Raw genomic sequence first — 20,918 nt, forward strand, 5'->3', positions numbered from 1 at the left:
ACGGAGGCCGAAGCAACGAGTCGCTCCTGCGGCTCATTTCTACATCGAAAGCAAAAAGAAGGGGGCTTGACCCCCGCCGCGAGATCCTCGCGCCCGCCCCACGGCGAGGTCCGACGCCGGAGCCGGCCTCCCCGCGCGCCCGGCGGCCGCTAAGGTACGTACCGAATCTCGCGCTGCGCTAGAGGTAGCTCAAGAGAAGCAGGATTCGGTAAGAAGCGAGCAGCCTGCTTTACATTATTTAAGCTTTGATTCCTTTCCCTTAAGGAAATAAGAACCAGATCTGCCCTAACAGAGAGAAACAGCTGATATATTCACTTGGCAAACTCCAAAAAGGAAAATTATATATATATATATATATATAAAATATATGGCTGAGAATCACAAGACAAACCCAGCTCGGGACAGCTCTGCGGGGAGACGCTGTCCAGCTCCGCAGCTGGATCGGCTCGCAGGCTGCCCCCGCGACGGCAGCGAACGGCTACCCCATCCGCGCGACCGCCGGGGCCGTCCCCGCGGGCAGAGACGCCCCGCCGCAGCGCGAGACCCGAGCGAGCAGCAGCTCAGCACCGCGGCCGGTCCCTCCGCTCGGGTTCGGGCGCCCGCCAACGCGGCGTCGCGGAGGAAGAGTTTTGCAAAGGCGAAGAGGGACCCGAAAACACCGTCAGTCCAGCTTAGAGACCCCCGTTGGCCTTTGGAAAACCGCCCTTCCCCGAAGCGAAGGGAGTCTTGCTGGGTGGGTTTCACTCGCCTCCCAGCGGACTGCAACGCGCCGCTGAGCTCAGCCGCGTCTCCCCGCTTCCCTGCCCCTCCTAGAGCTCACGCAAGCCTCCGCTGAACGCCCGCACCGAGCGCCGAAAACCTGCCGCGGCCGAGCGGCGGGACGCGCTCCCGGGCTCCGCCGAGCGGGGAGGCGCAGTCGAGACTCGGCGGAGAGCACCGGGAGCTCCGCGCCGCTCCGGGGACCAGCTGGGATCGCCAAGCCCCTTACGGGGCAGCTTATTCCTTATTTCCCTTCCGCAACGAGCCGAGGGCTCGGCTTGAAGTCCAACAGATCAAGACAATTCACTAAATATCCAGTGCATGACAAGAACAGGCTTTAAAAACAATTATTATTATTATTTTTTTTTTAAACACACAAATCTCTTCCTCTCTTCCACCCCGCAGACTGACCGCCAGCCCTCCCGGGCCCAGCACACGCGGCTCCGGCGCAGCCAGGCACCCGGCTGGAAGAGGGTGGGAGAGAATTCCCTGCTACGCTCTTCTCCAGCTAAGCTAAAAATAATACCCCAGACCTCCTCCCCGGGTTCGCAGTGCACCTGCCAACGTCCCCCAGCGAGCTCTCGGCGAGGCCCACGGCCTCCCCTGCTCTCTGCCAGTACACGCGAGACGGCGGCACCGTTTGGGGCTCGGACGAGCCCCTCGGCTGGCTGTGCCGACCTGGGAGGTTTCTCCCTTCCCAGCGGCAGATTTCTCTGCTAACCACCTTCGAGCCCACGCGAAAACCAAGAAGGAGATGAAACATCTGAACTCCGGTCCCTCGTCCCCATACCCCTGACACCTTCTCGCACATACATGCAAGCGCGCACACGTGATTTTTTTTTTTTTTAAACCCAAGTGAACATGTTTCCAAGAGAAAAATTAACATAAGCAGCAGCACCACGTTTCCCAAGTGTCAGGAGCTCCAGAGACTGATCGGAGCTGGAGCGGAGGCCTGGAGCACCCCAAACCAAAAGAAGTGAAGCCCGTTTTCGCTCTCGGGGGTCAGCTGGCAGACATTTCCGAGTGATGGTGCTTTGCCGTTTGGACACGAGGTGAGAAGGGGCCGGGGACGAGGAAGAAGGGCGGTTCTGTCATTTACTGAAGGGCAGGAAATGGTGACAGATAGGCAGATGTACTGACACCAGGCGGTCGGCTCGGTGGTCACATGGCAGTGCGAGTGGGAGTACTGGGCTGGTTTAACCGCAGCGTTTTACACAGCCAGCCGGCAAAATCCACCTCTTCCACTTCGGAGCGCTTGATAAAGGTGTGATTCTGAAAAGAAAACCAGGCGGGGTTAGGAACGCGTCCCTTCAGCACCTCGCTGCTCCCTGGACCCTCCTCCGTTCCCCACGATCACAAGCGGGCACCGAAAACCGCCCCCAACCCCTTCTCGAAGCGCTGACCCTTCAGTGCAGCTTCCCACTGCTGCCTGGCATCGGCCCAAGGCGAAACTCCCCTCGGAGCCCAGGAAGGTCCCTGCTGCGGACCGGTCCCTGTCGAGGCCAAGAGGTCCCTGGTGCTGCAGCTCAGGCTGCTCGCGGGCAACGCAACCACATTTTGAGAGCAATTCCCAAGCGTTTGTTACTTTCAGCCACGTGACTGGGTTTTTGACCGGTGCACGGGCGCAAGCGCCGGCCACGCGGCTCTCCGATCAGTCAGCACGTGCACACGGGACGTAACGAAGTTAAAGGAGAGAACAAAGCCCGCCCGTCTCCTCCGCTCAACGCCGTCGCCTCGTTTGCCCCTTCGGAGGGAGCGCTGCTGCCCTGGGGACAACTGCCCCAGAGGCAACAGATGACGGGCAGGCAGAACAGGGCGACGTTCGCGCAAGGGCGCGTGGCCTGTGCAGGCTGGAAGTCGGGATCGGAAGAACCATGGGCCGCTGCCCGCTGCATGGGGCACATAGCTGGAGCTCAGGGGCTCAGCACCACGCTGAGGAGGAAAACCGAGCATAGTGTGGACTCCTCTGCCCTGCTTGTCCCAGGAACCTGCTCAGAAACGGGATGGTGTTAAGGCATACGGTTCCCATTCCACTGGGGAGGGACAGCAGAGACACTGCATGGGCTAGATAACATCATCACCTTTGAAGCAAAGGTGAGTGAGTCACCCCCTCTCCCCAACTCTGGCTCCTCCTGGGCTCAGCTGGGGAGTTTCCAGACTTCTGAGCAAAGGAAGCAGAGAGGGATGGGATGGAGTAGCAGTTTGCAGATCTGGTGCCACCCACTGTAGAAAGAAAATTGCTCTCCCCACTTACCATCAGCATCTTCAGATCTGCCCGTTCTGCTGGATTTTTAATTAAGCTGAAATGAGAACAAAAGAGCAAAACCAGCACTGAGACACTTCTTGTGAGAAGCTGCTTATCTGGCTGGAAAGGTCTCCAGCTTCACTGAAAACCACCCATCCTTCTGTCTGTTTTCCCCAGGAGACTGGCAGCACGGAAATGGCTCAGAAAGCATCATTTCTCACACCCCAGCTTTTAGGCAGAGCTGTAAAATCCATCTCTTCTAAGACTGCTCCCTCCCTGGCCCCTGCAAAGGGAGAAAAGGGCCTATCGTTTTTCAGGGAATAGTGATTTTGCAATGTCCAAGCTCCTTGCTTTAAGGGGGCTGCAGCAGTATCTTCAGGTGGGTCCCCATTAGCCGAGTCTCCAAAAAAACAAAACAAAGCAAAGCCAAAAAAAAAAAAAAACACCACAACAGTAGGCCTGGTGCTTGCAAGGCTGCAGATTGAGTCATGGACCAAAACCTCCAGCCACAGCATGGCCCCATCAAACTCGCACCTGCAGCACCCCTAACAACCTGCTCCACTGTCCCACTGCCAGGCTGGAGCGCAGGTTGTGTTTAGAGGCTGCAGTGATAGCATAAAGCGTAACCATGAATAAAATGCTTTCACTCCAACCCTTCACAAGGAAGTTCTCAGCACAACACAGGGTCACCGCGGCCAGCCCAGGAGAGGGAGAGATCACCTAAAGAGTGTGGAGAACACTGAGTTGCGCTGCACCTTTACTGCATGGAGAGGGAGCTTGCTGAGCCATTAGCGAGTATGTTCAGGACTCCACGTTCAGTTGTGAGCAGAAATCCTTACCATTTATTTACAAACTCCTGGAAATCTTGCGTGAAAACTCCATTCGGCAGCTTGGGAGGTGGCTGCAGGAAGAAATAAAAGGGTTTTCTGCATCACTGTGTTAATGGGTCAAAAAGCACAACATCACCTACAGTCTTTAATGAGCCGCAGAAAAGTCATGACTCCAAAACCACCTTTCTCTTGCAAACTGCCCTTCAAAACCAGGAAACTGCTACCTCCCATTTCTACCCCAGAAGCGCATGGCAGGGCCGGCAGAAAACTGCTGCCCCAGCACCAGAGTGCAATTAGGGGTGGCAGCTTTGAATTACCGCCAAAGCTGGGAGTCCAAAATTGCAGCATCAGAGTTCTGGATCCAACCTTGCAAATCCCAGCTCCGTCAACACCTATGGCAGATGAAACCGTTCCAAATAATGGTAATTAGAGGGCAACTCCTACCACCTTAAAAGGGAAAGAGCAGCTTTCCCCAGACTCACTAATTCCCTGCTCGGACAGACTCTGCCACGAAAGGCCAGCAAGACGTTTCAGTCTGGGATTTTAACACCGGTCAACTTTCAGATCACCCTTATTCAAAGGGCTTGATCCAAGAAGACGCGGGCGACCTCAGCGTCTGCGCAGAGGGAGCGTTCGTCCTTTGCGGATCTAGGGAGGAGCGCGTTCAAAAAGTCTGACTGCAGAAGGAACAGCTCATTACGCCCAAGAGCTCCCCTCCCTCGCCGCTCTCCTGATGCGGCTTTCAAGGGTATTATGAACTCCAGTCTGCAGAGCCTTATTACAAAACGAGAGGTGGCTTTGTGCTACAAAGAGATGGGAGGAGAAAGCAGGGAACGGGAAGAAGGAAAAGATTTCGGTGCAACTCAGAGGAGGGGCTCTATTGAAACCTTCAGTTCTTATTAACTGGCAAGCAAAGGTTTTTGAGCTTATCCTGAGCAAGCAGAGCAGGCATGACACCCCCTTGGTACTCTCAGGGGGGCATGGCAGAGCTGGCAGCAAAGAAATACCCACCTCATTAACAATATAGTCCAGCAGTTCAAAGATGGCCATTGCAGGCCGACTGTCCATCCCATAGCCTGCATGGTTAAGATGACAGAAATAACGGTGAGATATCGTTAAGCGACAGTGAAGAGCTTCACTTCACGCAAACAGAATATGTGCTGTGAGGCTTCGCTGGGAGAGGCAGAGGCGACCAACTTGGGAACTGACTTGTGGTTGAAAAATAACAAAAGAAAACCAGAAAACATTCCAAAATTCAGGATTTCTATCACCACTCCTATAGCCCAGATTTATTTCCTAGCTGGGAGCGTTTGGAGAGTACCAGACCATATGGTTTGGCAGCCTGGAAGCACTTCCAGAGCCTTCTGCTTCCAAACAAACAGCTCAAACAAAGCCTGCCTCCAACATCACCCAAGCACGGCCGTGCCGAGGCCCATGCAAGCCTGGTAGTTTTATGAGAACTCCCAGCAACGCCGTTCCCAGTAAAGCTGCCCTAGCTTGAAAGCGGCCTTTCGACAGCACAGGCAGAGCCCAAGGAGCGACACAGGCCATGTTCAACTGCCTCTCGAAGCATCTCCTTGAAGAGGTCCACACCCTGGGGGCAGTTCACCCTGCCAAAGCCTGTAGCATTCCCAGCGCAGACGGCTTTGCTACGTGGCCTGAGCCTGCCTCGCTCACCAGCACCTAAAAGAGCCCTGCTCTCCCCCAAGAGGGAGGCTTAGAATAGACAGTAAAGAGCATTGTATTGTTGGAGGGAAGAGCTGGCTACACTGATTTTTGGGCCTTTTTGCAGGCCACAACATGGGCTAAAGGAACGCACGGCACACTGATAAACTGGCCTCTTCCAAAACGCTCTACCCTTCACAAGTCCTGGCCAAGCACTCCAAATCCGTTGCTTCACAGTATCCTGAAAGCAGTAGCTCAGCTCCCCACACAAGACCAGAATCCCACCTGTTTTCATACGGAATTACAAAACTGCTCCGTAGGGGTGGATTCTGCAGGTGCACTTATGCAGGTTATCCTGCTCTGCAGAGAAGGGCGATGCAGGAATCCTCCCTAGGGACACTCGCCTCCCCCCTCACAACCTCATCTAAAATAGCCTTTTGCTAACCCAGCCACGCAAACAACATTCAATCCCTTTGCCCCCACATCTATGTGTTGTTTTCAATGCATACGACAGCCCCTACCACTGACGGGGCGTCCTGGGGGCCTGGCCCGCGGCGAGATGCTGTGAGACTCTCCCTCTGCCCCGTCCACCACAGGACGGCCAAATATTGCTTCCAGTTCCTTGGAGTCTGGCGGGGGGATTGGGTACCTTCCGATAGACAGCTCCACTAACGACAGACCCATGCTCCAGATGTCAGACTGGACCGAATAATGGGTGCCCTGCAACCGCTCAGGCTGGAAGGAAAGATCACAGAAATACACCTTAGTAACGATGCAGCGTTTCAGTACATGGATTAGTATAAAAATCACATCCTGCAATTGAATTGAGACTCTAGACCCTGGCCCCTTTCTCCAAGGGAAAGGTCTGGCTCTTGCAAGCTGTATCGTTTCCCCCGCAGGGCTGATGTGCGGCAGGGGCGAAGCTGTACGGAAACTCGAAGCATCCTTTTTACGAGCAGGAGTCCTCCAAGGGCCCAAGGCTCCTGAAGACTGCCAGAAGCATTAATGCGCGCAGAGGAAGCGTGTGCGGGGGGGTCCCTTTCCTGGAAAGGTCTTGCGCAAACATAAAGCACCTGTACACATCTAATCAACAGCTACGGTTGAGTAGCATTTACAACTGGTTATACTCGGGAGTCCAGAGTACACAGTAAGAGTCCATTTCTCAGGGAGCTGAGATCTGATGAACTCAATTAACCAAAACATTTTTTCTGCTCATTCCTTTTAATCCCCAAGAGTAATCTGAGGAACAGAAAATCCAGTCTAGGCTCTTACCCCTGCACAAATCAACACAAGTCATCTATACCGGTAGCTTTGAGTCAGCTGTGCAGAGCCAATGGCTGAGTGCAAAGGAGACGCTACTTTTAAATAGACACTGTCTAACTATAACTGTACTTTAATAACTGCTCCCAAAATACAAGAGCAGCTCAGAGCTCCATACATACAGAAGCGTAGGCTGATGGCTTTCCTAATAACCCGTGGCTGGTTCCCAGCCACGGCCGCACGCAGCATGGGGAGCAGACACCCACCCTACCCTGGGCTCTGCAGCCAGCAGGCCCTGGGGGCCCAGTGCTATTAGCTAGGAGGTAATTTTATTGTTGCGGCTGTCTGCGAGCGAGGAAAGCCAAGGACACGAGACAGAGCACAGTGTCCCACTGGGCACAGGAGAGCCTACCTAACGCTGTCCACAGCACTGTGTCACCGCCACCACACTGGGCCGGATTATAAAGCATTAGCCCAAGGGTATCAAATAACCCGTGGTTCAGCAGACCTCCAGCCCAAACTCTTCCCTATTCTGCAGCTGGGCTAACGCTGATTATGATTCTCTTTTAAAAGAAGAGGCACAGCCAGCTCTTGCTGCTGTTCACCTGCACTATACAGGTTGGACGCCCTTTTTGCAAGCTAGCGCACAGAACAGTGGAGGGGGCGTGCATGCCAGCGGCAGCGTCTCCTCATCGCAGCACTCCATTTCTTGCATTTGGATAGATTTGCACTTACAGAAAGAGGAGAGGATATTTCTGAACCTACAAACACTAGCTGAGGAAATTGGAAGTATCTATAGGATCAGAACTTCTTTCTTTACAAGTCTCTCCGGGCTTCCACACACACCACCACCGATCAGAGCCGACTAGCTGCCCTGCGGTAAGTGCCGGGAAGCAGCGCCGCAGCCAGCTCCACCCGGCAGGCCCCTGAGCTGGCTTTGGTGCCGAGAGAGTAGAGGGAAAGCCCATTACTGCAGGGGTGAGCTGCAGGCTACGAGCACACCGACAGCTACCGCAGTTGAGGTGATGCGGAGAAAGGTGGCAAACCATGACCTCACCAGACACTAACTCCTCAAGACAAGACAGCAGCACTTGCTTCGATCACGCAGGACGAGTGTCCTCTGGTCTAATCCTCAGGGTGTGATACTGATAAATGGGCATGGTCAGAGAGTGCCCCAAAACAGACAGGACAGGGCAGGTGAGGGTGGGAACACAGAGCAAAACTGTGAGCAAACGGCACACACTGATACCATAAGAGCGCTTAGCCCTCGCCCCAAGTTGAGTTGAACCCGAATTGTAAAAACCCACCTAAAAGTTGAAAGGAACTTACAGACATGTAGGATCGAGTTCCCACAAAAGAGTTTGCCATGGAGTCAATGAGCTGACCACTGACCCCAAAATCACACAGCTTAATCTCTCCTCGGGAATTAACCAAGATGTTAGAGGGCTTCACATCTGAGAGCAACGAAAGAGAAGAGCGTTAACACAATGCTAGGTAAAAATAATCCAGGGCTCTTGTACTACAGGAAGTTATTTTTAGGTTCCTCCTCTCACCTCTGTGCATGATTTGGTGTTTCTCTCTCAGATACGCCAAACCTCTCAGAACCTACAAGGAAACCAAAGACAGGATGAGATAAGAGCTAGGAAGGGAAGTGCCTTCCCTTCAGCAGGGCATGTTGCACAAACTTCGGGAGCTGCCATACTGCAGCTTCACTAGGAAAGCCTCCCTGTAGTGACTAAGTGTTTCAGGTTTTGCAATCTATCACCATGGGCTGCAGTGAGCAATGGCTGTTGTTTGGATCTGCTCGGAGAGCAAAACAACCCCCACCATGTCAGTCTCTAATCTTGGGTTTACTGCCCGAGAAAGTTTCACCTGAAACTTTTCCAGGAGAGGCCAACACCGGCTGGTACAGTGCTTCTCACTGCAAGGGGCCAGAGCTACAGAAAGTGGTTGGAAATAGATTCCTCCTTCCCATCACTCTTGCACCACTGCCTATTACCCTAGCTCAGGATAGAAAAGCAGCACGTGGGAAAATGAAGAAAGCTTACTAAGGCAGGACAAGCACCGTTCCCAAAACGTGCCCAGCAAATACTTTCTGGAAGCCTGAAGAGTAACTTACCGCTATACTGACTTTCCCCAAGATCTCCTCAGGAATTCTCTTGGCTTCTTTCAACACTTGATCCAGAGAGCCGCCATCCTGAAACGACAAACAGAGAAATTATCAACACACCAAAGCCCAGCAGAAAAGCAGAGTAACTGGCCATGCAGTCTAGCATGCCTGCTGAGGTTAAGTGGTATATGAGCAGTATACAGCATCCCAGCCCAGCTGTCAGTAACAATTCGGCACCAAGAACCCTCCCATTAGGAGGGAAAAGATCTCTGATGATCTCTGTTAAAACTGGCTCTCACTGAAAACGATTTTAAAGCTGTCGTCTATCATCTCTACTTCTTGCTGTTAGCTTTTAGCATGCTTTCCCTTAGAGGTCAATGCAAAGATGATGCTGTCAGCACTGATCCAGAGGAGAAACAACACTCTTCCCTGCCAGAGACAACAGAAAACGCACACTGCACTTCGGGGAGTTCTGTAGAGTGGCAGGTTTACAACATTTCCGCTTGGCCGGCCCCCAAACCTCTGCTTCTGCTTTCCAGAAAGTCAACTTCTCTGTCATTTAGATGCCCAAGGAGGACCACGCAGCTTCTAGCAGGAGCTGAACGGCCTTGTTGCCCTCAAAGCAGCCAGAGCAAGAAGCCGTTGCAGCTGCCAGCTGAGAGCGCTAGCAGGCTTACCCACTTTGCCTGCAGTTTCAGTCTCGCTGAGATGCGACTCAGAACATGGAACCGGAGAGCAGCAGTTTGCAGGGGAGGAACACGGACTCACCATGTGCTCCATGCAGATGGAAATCTCCCCATCGCTGTAGAAGGCTCCATAGAAACCCACAATGTATGGGGAATTACACTCGTGCAGCACCTGCAGCTCCCGGATAATCTGATTCCTGATGGCTGGCTTGATTTCTAAATGAATCAGCTGCCAAGAAAGAAAAAAATAACATCAAAGTATAGTGCCTGGAAAAAAACTACGGGGCCATGAGAGCCTGTCCTCAGTGCCGGAAAGAAATTAAAAAGCACTCGAGGAAGCTCTGCTTTGACCTAGACTTTATTGTTTGCATGCTAAACATTAAGGATAAAGGGGACAACCAGCGTGCTGCGCAGCCTGTTAGCAACTGAAGCAACTGCAGGCCCAAGTAACATGCCGAGATCACACTGGCTACAGAGCAGAAAGATAACTCAGAAGTTGGGTGCAGATCTGACTCAGCACACAACATTTTCACAAGCTCTGTAGGTGTTGTAAGAATATAAGAGGTGTTCTGATATCAAAGAAACCACAGAAAGTAAAAAAACATGAAGATTATGCACTTGAAAGACCAACTGCATTATTCCTTGGGCTCCACGTAGAGTCAGCTAACAAAGTTGTGGGTAGGGAAGCCATAGAGGCTGGAAAACGTGACGCCAGGTTACAAAAGCAGCTACTGTTACTGTAAGCTCTAAGACCTCCCTCACCAGGGACTTCTGGCCTTCCTACAGGGCCACAAAGGCTGGTCTCTGCAGGGACGCACAGCACTGTGCTGCCTAACCTTGCCTTGAGCTTCAGTTTCTGAGCTGCAGTAATTTCAAAATCAGTTACATGTAATGCTCCCAAATCAAATGCCACAATGGAAAACCTCAGAGATGTCAGCTCCAAGGGAAGCTGCCTAAAGAAACATATTCGCTCTTGAGAACCACTGAACCTTGCCGTTACCTTGTAAACTGCTCCCACAGCAGCGAGAACAGAGACTTTCAAGGAAGTTGTCCCGTGGATTAGCGGTTGCGCTATTCCCTCACTGAGCATTGCCTTTTCTAACAGGCAGATAAAATATCTTCTCCTTTTCTATCACAGAGCATCACAACAAGAGATGACTCCCATAAACCCATGCTCGAGAGGCTCTGTTGTCATGACAGACTTGCAAGGCTGCTTGGAACTGTCTTGGGGATCAATTAAACGGAAGCTGGGGGGTGAGCCAGGCACACAAGACTTTCTCTTGTCTGTGCAGGAGCAGCTCAAAGCTCGGGCTTGCAGTAGGGGAGCTGCTGTGCTCACAGGGAATCCTTCTCTCTATAATTTCCACCAGGAATTTTCAGTCCTCATTAGCTACAACCTAAGACTCTCTGTTGCCTGTTTTCCCCATCCAGTTTAGCAGACGGAAAAAGAATAAACTCGCGTTTCCACAAAACACGTTGCAAAACCCCAGGGATCTGTTGCGGAGCGCGCTGCCCCTCCCCGGAGGGCCCACTGGTGAAGGGCGAAACGGCTGGATTGCTAAGAGACAAGGGGAGAGAGGCTACACACAAAACCCAGCTCAGGGCAGCAGGGACAGTCGTTACCAACCCAGGCGACGAGGTCTGTATGCAAATTTGTGGGGCTGAGCAGAGCCCATCTCACAAACACTACCTGGCTGCCAGGTTTGGCAAGAAGGTGCAGGAAACCAAATTCCCCTCCCTCTGTTACGCGCAACAGCCACCCCGGCTGACATCTCAAGGAGCCGCATCTATTCCCGGGGCAGGCAGGAGAGAATCGCCAGAGCAGACAACCAAGACGGATACCACTCAGTTCAGCGTGAGAACGGGTTAACGCAGAGAGATCCTGACCGAATCCGGCTTTCCTGGGGCTGGGATGAGCGCAATATGCCATTGCGCCTTACCTCTCCAGCAGGCCCCGGGCACCTGCCCCTCCGTTACCTTTCGTGCCATAATGAGTCCTGAGGGTTTGTGCTGCACTTTGGTGACCACGCCGCCGTTGCCGGCTCCCAGTTCAGAGATCCTCTCAAAGTCATCGTCCTTCAGCTCCCCGACCTTGGCTTTCTGGGTGAGAAAAGCTTCCAGGCGCTTCTTTTGCTGCTCATCCAGTTCCAATTCCTCGAGCTTCTTCTGAAGGTCTACTAGGTTCGCCCTGGAGAAAGACAAGGAGGAGAACGGAGAAACGGTCAGGAGTCTGCGGGGCCATCGCCAGAGAAAGGGGGCTTGTCCGGTCCTTTGCTCTAGCGGCAGAGGCAAAACGAAAGCACGGCTCACGACGGGTTAGAGAGGAGGGCCCAACCAGAGGGAAGAGACTCCCAAAACCGTTTAGTGGAAAACGTTTGACACTGCAGGGAAGGAGAGGGAAATAACAGAAAAGCCCCATCTTACGCGTAATCAGACCAAAACCGTGATATAGCAGAGAGACTAAAACAAAGCTCAGGAGAGACGCAAGGCTTGGCTACGCTGCTGATGGGGACGTGCGGGCAGCAGAGACCAGTGATGCAATGTCTGCCCAACACTTGCATCTCTTCCAGAGAGGTTTTTTAATACAGTCAGCTGTCTCAGGAAACCCCAAGGAGCGGGGAAAATCGTTCGGCCCTTAAAGGGGCAGCAGAGCTCAGCCCGGGGAGAGCGACAGCACCAGCGAGCAACCTCTCGCTCCGCAAGCGCAGGGAGCCGAGCTTGGGTTTCACGGCGAAACACGAGAAGGCCCTTTCCAGGCGTCCAGCAAATCCCCCTGCTCCGTTACACCCCCGGCCGCCCCTCCGCTCGCCCGAGCACAAAGGGATGTCTGTGCTCCCCCAGCACCTGCTGCCCGGGGCGCCCGGCGCGGGCCTACGCGCCTCCTAACCCGGCTCCAGCCTCCTCCTCCGCCCCAGAGCGGCGGGGGGGACCCGAGCCAGCAGGCTCGGAGCCCCACGGGCGGCTCTGCCCCCCCCCCCCCAAGCTTTCACCGCCCGGCAGCCCCCGACCCCAGTGCCGCATCCTGCTCCCCCTGAGCCCTAGTCGCTCCCCTCCCTCCCCCAAAACTGCCCCCGGCCCCCAGCCTGGCTTCCCTGTCCCCTGCCCTCTAGGACTAGCCCCCCACCCCACCTCGCCTCAGCCCCCCAACGCCGGCCAGCGCTGCCGGGACACCCCCCCCCCCTCCGGCTTTGCCCAGCTGCCCCCTGGTCCCCAGCCACCCTGGGGGCCCGGCCCCCTCCCCACCTCCTGCCTCCCGCCGGCTCTCCCACCCCGTCCCCAGGCCGGGCCCATCCTGCCGCCCGGGGCCGCGGCGGTGGCAGCGCCGTGACGGCGCAGACCGGCGGCGGCCGCCGCCCCACTCACTCACTCGGCGGAGCCGTCGGGGCTGGGCCCCTCGGCGGGGCTGGGGGCGATGTTGAGGGCCGGCAGCACCGGCTTCCTCTTGGCGGGCATGGCCGCGCCGGGCCGTGCGGGGCCTAGCGGGGGCGCGGCCGCATGGCCGCGGGGGCGCGCCAACGAGCGCGCGCGGGAGGGGATGGGGGCGGGGCCGAGCCGCGGGGGCGGGGCCGAGCCGCGGGCGGCGGCGGGAGGGGCGGGGCGGCGGCGTCTCGCGAGAGCGCGGGGCGGGTCTCGCGGGAGCGCGCGCCGGCGGGAGCGCGCGCGGGGGGGGGAGGTGGAGGAGGGGAGGGAAAGGGCGAGGGCGGAGGGAGGAGATGGCGGCGCGGGGTGAGGGAAGGAGGACGGAGGAGAGGGAGGGACGGGGAGAAGGCGGCGAAGGCCCGGGCAGGGGGACGGAGGGGGCTCCGGGAGGGCGACGGCGGCGGGGACGGACAACCCCAGCCGAAGGGACAAAGGCTGCAGAGCCAGGCAGAAGGGGGCCGTCGGGCAGCGGGCGTCACAGGGAAGGAGCGGGCGTCAGGCGTCGGGTCCTTCCCAGGCCTGCCCCGCCGGCCGCCCCGGCCCCCTCGGTCGCTCTCGGCGGCCCCGCGCGCCCAGCAAAGGCCGAGGGTAACGGTCGAGGGCCTTAACGAAGCGGGGCGGTTAGCAGCCTCGGCCGCTGCGGGCCGGCCTCGCCCTCACGCCTCCCGCCGCCGAGGAGCCGGCCGGCCTCGCCCGGCCGCGGCCCCGGGAGGCCGAAGAGAGGCCGGCGCCGGGGCCGGGATGGCGGCGGCTCCAGGCCGAGCCGCGCGCCCTTTGCTCGGGCGCCAGGGGGTTCCCGTCTCCGGCAGCAGGGCAATAAACGCGCGCGGCGGGGCCGGGAGCGGCGGCGTCACCGCGGGGGCGGAGGGGTAAAACCGCGGCCTCGCGCCCGGCCCGGCTCCCGTCGCCGCCAGGCCCCCGTTTTCCGCCCGGCTCTCCCCCTCCTCGCTGAGGGCGAAGGCTCTCGGCGTGGTGCCCGGGCTTCCAGGGACCCGCTGTGACACCTCCATCCCGGGGACGGGCACGGGGACGAGCCGCCTGGCCCCTGCTCGAGGGTCCCGCCGCGGCCGAGCCGGGCCGGCGCTGGGTGCCCCACCGGATCGGGCCGCCGTGCCTGATCAGAGGGCGTCGCGCAGCGAGATAACGGCCGCGGGCAGCGGGCGGGTGCCAGGCGCACGGCCTTGTCCTCGCCGTCCCGCTTGCCACACCTCGGTCACACGCTTTCTTACTCACCGGGGCTCCCGGTTCGCCGCTGGGCTGCCACACGGGGAGCTGCAAGAGGCCAAACCCTTCCCTTCCCCGCGCCGTGGCCCAGCTGCACTGCCTGGCCCAGCTCAGGCCGTGGCTGGCTCTTCCCTCCTCAAAGGTGTTTCTCCCCATGGAGAGGGGTCTCGGGGTGGGGTTATACCTACCGACGGAGAGCAGGATCGGACCATGAGTCTCCAAAATGCTGGTCTGGCAAGGCAATGAGGGAGCTCTGTGGCACAAAGGAGCTCTGGTGGCATCTAGGTGGGGGTCTGGAGGCCAAGTGGACCCAGTCTGGGTAAGGAAGGAGGATGCCCAGGCCCGTGTAAATCTGTGTCATGATGTTAAATCCCCCAAGGGGGCTGTCCGAGCGCAGGTGCCTTTCCGGGACGTCAGGCCCGGGGTTTTTTCCATCCCACTGGAGTTTGGGGTCATGGCGTGGAGGGTGCTGTGGCTGACGTGCCTCCGGGCTGACGCCCTCACCACAGGGAGAGGGAAACGTGGGAAAGCAGCAGCCAACAAACTCCAACCCTTAGCAGGGAAACTGAGGCACGGAGGGCAGGGGCTAGCCCTCGTGGGAGCACCGGCCTGGGTGGCAGCACCCAGGCGTCCAGCCCAGCAGCTCTCACCCTGGTCCCCGGGACCAGAAGGGGTCAACATTTGTTGAGCACAAGATAAGTAGCAGAGTCCAAGTCAACATTTTCCCCGGATGTTGTTCTCAACACCTATATAACGCAATTAATGCTGATACGCTGATCTAAAAAAAGGGAAATTGGGCCCGAAATGGGTGAAAGTTCATTGGCAGCTGCGGCAGCCGGGACTTTGCCCCACCAGCCCTGGCCCCTCCTGCCCCCCCTTAGCGGAGGAGGACAAAAACATTTAGCTAATGAATTACGGAGCGGCGCAGGTCCTTCCTGGCAGCCCGGCCATCACTCAGCGCTGATCCCCAATCAGGGCCCGGGTGATTTTGCAATCCTTGATGCTATTTCTGTGTGGTTGGAGTTTAAACTTTGCCACTTGGGTCAGGGCACCGCAGAGGAGGAGGAGGCTGGCTTCGGTGTCCGGCCCGCTCCCTCTGCGTGCCAAGGGGGTTCGAAGGACGGGACGGACCCACAGACCCTGCTCCGCTAGAGCTGGGATCTAGCACAGGTAGGTCCTGGCTGCCAGCACTCACCGCTGGGCACTCGAGCCGCTCCGTCAGCCCCGGGGCCGATGGGGCTTGCTGGCAGGAGAGAGCGAGCGTGACGAGGAGCGATGAACCCCCGTCCTGGGGACGGCTGGGCAAATGTCATGTTCCCAAACTGGGCTTGAAGGGCTCTTTGGGTGGGTGGTCAATAGGTTGGGAGGGTCAGAGGGGTGGTGGATTGGGTGGTTGGGTGGTAGTTTGATAATCGATTGGGTGGCCGGTTGGTCATTCGATCAGTCAGTTGGGCAGTTGGTTGGTCGGTCAGTCGGTCAGTAGGTTGGTTGATTGGTCAGTCAGTTAGTCAATCAATTGGCTGGCTGGCTGATTGGCCATTTGGTCTGTTGGTTGGTCAGTTGATTGATTCGGCTGGTTGACTAGTTGGGTGGGGTTGGTCAACTAGTTGGCCAGTTGGTCAGCCAGCTGGTTGGTCACCTGGTCCGTTGGCCAGCTGGTTGGGTCTGGGGTATCAAACCGTCCCTGATAACTGGCGCGTTCCTGGTAGACCAGGGCTGAGTCCCCTTCTCGGGGCCGGCCAACAGTAGCTGCCCCTGCCCCCACCATGTTAACCACCCAAAATGATTAACCTGATCTTCCCGAGCACGTCGCGCGTGGCGGATGGGTCTGTTGGGGAAGCTGAGCAGCACCCAGGCCTGGGTGCCCCTCGTCCTCCTGTTCCAGGGGTGCCGGGGCAAGTGTGTGCCCGTGGGGAGGGTCAGCCCTGGCTTTGCAGTTCTCTTGGGGGAAAAAACATAGGGAGTGGGAGTTTCAGCCACTGGAAGGGGGCAGAGGGAGGGACCCAGCTTCAGCAGAGCTACCCCTGGGCCCCCAAGTCTGTGCATGCACATGTGTGCCCGGCCATATACGTGCTCTGCCTCCCACACGTGCACATGCGGAGACCTGGGCTTGCCTGGATGCGCTCGCACACTCACAAATACGTGGGTACGTCTGTCCAGATATGCCCACAAGCACGCAGCTGCATGGCCGTGCACCGGCACATGGTCACACGCTTGCAGGTATGCACACATGCACGTGGCCCCACACACACACGTGTCAGCATGGTCACAGCCACCTACCTACACATCTGCCTGCTCCTACGCACGTGTCCACATAGTCACAACTGTGCGCACGTGTGTAGAGACATGTCCCCACAGTCTCACACACGTGTCCCTTGCACCAGCCCTGTGCCCATCCCACAATTCGGGGTGTCCTCGGGCGCCCCAGCCCTGGGGTCATGCCGTTCAGGGGAGGTGGCTGGGCCCTGGGGAGGAGGGCAGAGGCCAGCGGTGACCATGGGGCAGGGGGGACCGGGGCCGGTGGCCTGACCCTGCCGCCTCCCCAGCCATGGCCTCCAGCGTGGGCGGCCTCAACAGCCTCGACCTGCTGGACTTCCTCTTCGACCGCGAGGACGGGATCCTCCGCGGCATGGAGCTGCGGATGCCCGCGGGCCCCTGGCAGCAGGACGCGGTGAGTCCCGGTGGGGCGGCCTGCCTCGCACGAGAGCCCGAACCCTGGACCTTGCCAGATGGGTGCCCCGTGGAGACGGGTGCCCCGTGGGGACAGGTGCACCACGGTGACGGGCGCCCCTGTCCCTGCAGCGTGCCCAGGACAGCAAGGACTTCATCAGCTCCATCCTGGGCTCCGGGGACTCAGCATCGGACTCTCCCGGCTGGTCGCCAGCTGCCAGTGACAGCGGGGTCTCCGAGGACCCCCCCTCCGACCAGCTCGACAGCCCCCTGGGGTGCTGCGACGGGGGGCTCGGCGAGGCCTCCTACCCCTACTCCGACCCCGGCCAGCCCCTGCTCCTCCTGGGGGTGCCTGGGGCCCCGCGCCCCGAGGTCTCCATCGACCTGGGTGAGCTGTGGGGAGAGACCGGGCTGGGCACTGGGGGAGCTGGGGGCACTTAGGGGTACTGGAGGGGACTGGACAGGCTGGGGAGAACTGGCAGGTCTGGGGGACTGGGAAGAACTGGGGAACCGGGAGGAACTGGGCAGACTGGGATTAATGGGGGAGGAGCTGGAGGAGCTGGCCAGGAGTCCTGCACTGGGGTCGGGGGGGACACAAGACACGGCACTGCTGACAGCACCCGCTCTTCTCTTGCCCAGACATGTGGCACCCGGGCTTCTTCCTGGAGGAGAGCCAGGACCCACCTGCGGCCCCCGCGCCAGCATCCTGCACCCTCACCGTCAAGGACCTGCTGCTCTCAGGCAGCTCTGACCCCGTGAGTCCCTGTCCCCTTGTCCCCACCCCTTACCTTCCCTGAACCTTGGTCCCATCTCCATCCCTGTCGCCTGTTCAACCATGATCCCATCCTCATCCCTGAACTATGGTTCCATCCCCATCCCTGTCCCCATCACTGTCCCTGCTTGGCCATGGTCCCATCTCCATCCCTGTCGCCTGTTCAACCATGATCCCATCCTCATCCCTGAACCATGGACCCAACCCCATCCCTGTCCCCATCTCTGTCCCTTCCTGAACCATGGTCCCATCCATATCCACATCCCTCTCCCTGTACCCTCCTGGACCATGGTCCCATCCCCAACCCCAACTTTGCTGTTACCTCTGGGGCCTTGGTCCCTTGGAGGAGGGGGGTCCCTCGGCCCCCATGGTCCCTCGGGGTGGGTGCGGGGTAACCCCGCACCCTGGGGACATCACCAGTCCATGGCCCTGCAGCAGCTGCCGGTGCCCAGCTCCCTGCTGCGGCAGAGCCAGGGGCAGTGCCAGGAGCTGGTGCTGACGGAGGACGAGAAGAAGCTGCTGGCGAAGGAGGGGGTGTCCCTGCCCACGCAGCTGCCCCTCACCAAGGTGGGTCCCACAGCAGCCGGGCGCAGGGCGTGGGCACTGCGGCCACTGGGGTCCCCAGCCACCCTGACCCCTGTCTCCCCCAGTATGAGGAGCGGGTGCTGAAGAAGATCCGGAGGAAGATCCGGAACAAGCAGTCGGCTCAGGAGAGCCGCAAGAAGAAAAAGGAGTATATCGACGGGCTGGAGAGCCGGTATGGCCCCCCCCCAACCCCTGAACCTGGCCTGTTCCCGGGGTGGCTGCACCCCAATCCCCTGGGCTGGCATCCACATCCTGCCCCAGGCACCCATGGGTGCACCCGGCAGTGGTGCCCCAAGCTGGGTGGTGCTGGGGTCTGGGCCATCGCCTCCTTACCCCATCTCCCTCTCCCCGTCTCCCAGGATGTCGGCGTGCACGGCCCAGAACCAGGAGCTGCAGAGGAAGGTCCTGCACCTGGAGAAGCAGAACTCGTAGGTGCCCCACAGGGGACAAGGGGCAGACAGGGACACAAGGGGCACAACGGGGACATGGGGATCACGATGTGACCGTGGGGGGTGAGAACCCCCCCCCCAGGCAAGCTCTGCGGGGGGCAGGAGGGGCTCGGAGGAGAGTCCCAGCCCAGCTTGACCTCGGGGTGCTGATGAGGTCTCCCTGTCCCCAGGTCCCTCCTGGAGCAGCTGAAGAAGCTCCAGGCCCTCGTGGTGCAGTCGACCAACAAGGCAGCGCAGACAGGCACCTGCATCACAGTGCGTTGACCCCTCGCTTCCTCAGCTGTGGACCCCAAAACCCCTGGCCCCAACTTCTCCAGCCTCCCCTCAGGCCCCAAAACCCCTCTATGGCCACCCTGCTTGGAGGGAGGGAAGGAGGAAAGAAAGGAGGGCTGCAGGGATGGATGGAGGTGTGTGGCAGCAGTGTGCAAGGAGGGAGGGAGGGGTAGATAAAGCCATGCAAGGACAGACGGATGGAAGAAGGGTCGGAGGTGTGCTAGGGTGGAGGGACAGATGCTCCGAGGATGGATGGAGGGGATAGAGTGTGATGGGATGGAGGAACAGAGGGACACAAGAGTGGATGGATGGAAGAGGGGATGGAGGTGTGCTAGGGTAGAAGCACATGAGGATAGATGGAGGAAGGGATGAACAGAGGCGTGCTGGCAGGGGCACGTGGGCAGGGAGGGATGGTGGGACACAGACCTGGCTCTGTTGTGAGCCGTGTCCCAGAGTCTGACCCCCTCCACACGGTGACGTCCCCCTCTGCCCTCAGGTCCTGCTGCTCTCCTTTGCGCTCATCGTCTTCCCCTCCGTCAGCCCCTTCGCCTCCAGCAAGGCTGAGCCAGACGGCGACTTCGGGCCGGTGCGAGGTGAGGAGGGCTGGGAGGGCGGCGCGTTGGCGTGTGGGGCACTGGAGCAGGCCCTGACCCTCCTTCGTGTGCAGTTTTCTCCAGGTCCCTGCATAACGCGGCGGCCTCACGCGTGGCCTACATGCAGCCCCAGCCCGGGGACGAGAAGCCCCCAGAGCCGCTGTGGCCAGAGCGCCCGGGTGAAGCCCCCGAGATCCTGCACAAAGCCTTCGGCAGCCACACGTCCCCCCCGCACCCGGACAGAGCCTCCCCCCGCAACAGCACGCAGCCGCTCACCCCACCAGTACTGAGCCATGGTGATGGGGACGGGGATGGCACCATGCCAGGGGACGGTGCCACACCACCGCTCACCTGGACCAAGGCTGGCCACAGCAGGCCAATGGTGCTGGAGGCAGCTGAGGAGCTTTAAGCAGCACCTAGGACCATGGGGGACAGTGGGGTGGCTTAGCACCTCATCCCCTATGGGACAGGCCCTCAAAGCGGCCCTGCTGGCGTCCCCACTCCAGGCGTGGGCAGAGGCTGGACCCATTTGGCTTTGCTCTTATCTGTGAGCTGGGAAGGGGCAACTGGTTCCCACTGGCCTTGCTGGGAGGGAAGGGGCTGTCCTCAGCCCCCCTGGGGGCAGCAGCAGTTGTGGGAGATGCAGGGTCCCCCAGGATGGGGACAAGGGGACATCAACATTGCAAGTTGTTAGTTTTGTTCTTTTTTTAGCTTCATTTTCATCTCTAAATAAAAGTTATTTTGGAAAAAATAAAAAAGAAAAGAAAAACTGCCTTAGCTGAGTAGAGGGTGAGCCACGGGGGAAATCAAGGGCCAGGGCCTCCTCCTGCCCTGCTAGGACGCAGATGGCCAGATCCTGCCCAGGGCTGAGCAGGGAGCACCGCTGCAAGCGCAGCAGAGAGACCATCTCACAGCTGCCAGCCTCACCGCTGGGCCAGGATCTGGAGAAAGCCCTTCACTGGGCCGCCAGGATCTCCAGGATGATGAGGGAGGTCTGGCCACACCACAGTCTCTCCCTTGGTCTCTAACCCGAGTTCAAGGGCTGGAAAGAGGAAAGAAGGGATAGACAGTTACCTTCATCCAGAATAAGGCAGGACAAGGAATTAGTTCCCAAGTGCAGATACCAGCCACAGCTGCACCTGGAAGCATTCACACCCTGCACGTGTCCTCACCTAAAGTGGGAATAAGTGTCTCAAAGTCCAAGAGACCCCATGAGAGGGGGAGGAACAAACCCCTGCAGGCACGAGGCTCAGAGGAGAGCTACCAGGCCAGGCAGGGGCTCTGCGGGAGCCCAGCACCAGCGCAGAGCACAGGGCATGCAAGGAATCCCTCAGATCTCTGCTCCTGCAGACCACGTCCTGCTCCGCATTTGAGCAA

At 58.5% G+C, this 20,918-nt stretch overlaps 2 protein-coding genes across 3 annotated transcripts; one reads left to right on the forward strand and one right to left on the reverse strand.

The window, feature by feature from the left end:
- Positions 1-1,092: 1,092 nt before the first annotated feature.
- On the reverse strand, positions 1,093-13,111 carry MAP2K2 (mitogen-activated protein kinase kinase 2). The gene is made up of 11 exons (XM_068920300.1): positions 12,923-13,111; positions 11,533-11,743; positions 9,638-9,784; positions 8,879-8,956; positions 8,313-8,364; positions 8,089-8,213; positions 6,021-6,234; positions 4,846-4,910; positions 3,844-3,905; positions 3,014-3,059; positions 1,093-2,031 (listed from the first exon to the last, which is right to left on the reverse strand). Exons 1-11 carry the CDS (start codon positions 13,006-13,008, stop codon positions 1,921-1,923), a joined length of 1,197 nt encoding a protein of 398 aa, XP_068776401.1. The 5' UTR covers positions 13,009-13,111; the 3' UTR covers positions 1,093-1,920.
- Positions 13,112-15,076: 1,965 nt separating this feature from the next.
- CREB3L3 (cAMP responsive element binding protein 3 like 3) lies at positions 15,077-20,287 on the forward strand. Of its 2 annotated transcripts, none has more exons than XM_068920298.1 (10): positions 15,077-15,369; positions 16,746-16,870; positions 17,002-17,257; positions 17,509-17,624; positions 18,077-18,208; positions 18,292-18,398; positions 18,586-18,654; positions 18,846-18,930; positions 19,445-19,541; positions 19,616-20,287. In XM_068920298.1, exons 2-10 carry the CDS (start codon positions 16,748-16,750, stop codon positions 19,948-19,950), a joined length of 1,320 nt encoding a protein of 439 aa, XP_068776399.1. In that variant the 5' UTR covers positions 15,077-15,369; positions 16,746-16,747; the 3' UTR covers positions 19,951-20,287. The 2 variants fall into 2 exon arrangements, with proteins under 2 accessions (XP_068776399.1, XP_068776400.1); XM_068920299.1 differs by having other exon boundaries at positions 15,175-15,369; positions 18,080-18,208.
- The last annotated feature ends 631 nt before the right edge of the window (positions 20,288-20,918 follow it).

This window comes from Struthio camelus, chromosome 26 (genome assembly GCF_040807025.1).
Source record: "Struthio camelus isolate bStrCam1 chromosome 26, bStrCam1.hap1, whole genome shotgun sequence".
Taxonomy (NCBI): domain Eukaryota; kingdom Metazoa; phylum Chordata; class Aves; order Struthioniformes; family Struthionidae; genus Struthio; species Struthio camelus.

What these genes read in the sequence shown, in the direction of transcription:
- MAP2K2 (XM_068920300.1), bottom strand. Translation starts at nt 13,008, where the DNA reads ATGCCCGCCAAGAGGAAGCCGGTGCTGCCGGCCCTCAACATCGCCCCC. An exon ending in TGGGGAAAGTCAGTATAGCG is followed by an intron (nt 8,365 to 8,878) that starts GTAAGTTACTCT and finishes GTTTCCTTGTAG; the next exon opens with GTTCTGAGAGGTTTGGCGTA. An exon ending in GAACTCGATCCTACATGTCT is followed by an intron (nt 6,235 to 8,088) that starts GTAAGTTCCTTT and finishes CTTTCCTTCCAG; the next exon opens with CCTGAGCGGTTGCAGGGCAC.
- CREB3L3 (XM_068920298.1), top strand. Translation starts at nt 16,748, where the DNA reads ATGGCCTCCAGCGTGGGCGGCCTCAACAGCCTCGACCTGCTGGACTTC. An exon ending in CGAGGTCTCCATCGACCTGG is followed by an intron (nt 17,258 to 17,508) that starts GTGAGCTGTGGG and finishes TCTCTTGCCCAG; the next exon opens with ACATGTGGCACCCGGGCTTC. An exon ending in CACCTGGAGAAGCAGAACTC is followed by an intron (nt 18,655 to 18,845) that starts GTAGGTGCCCCA and finishes CCCTGTCCCCAG; the next exon opens with GTCCCTCCTGGAGCAGCTGA.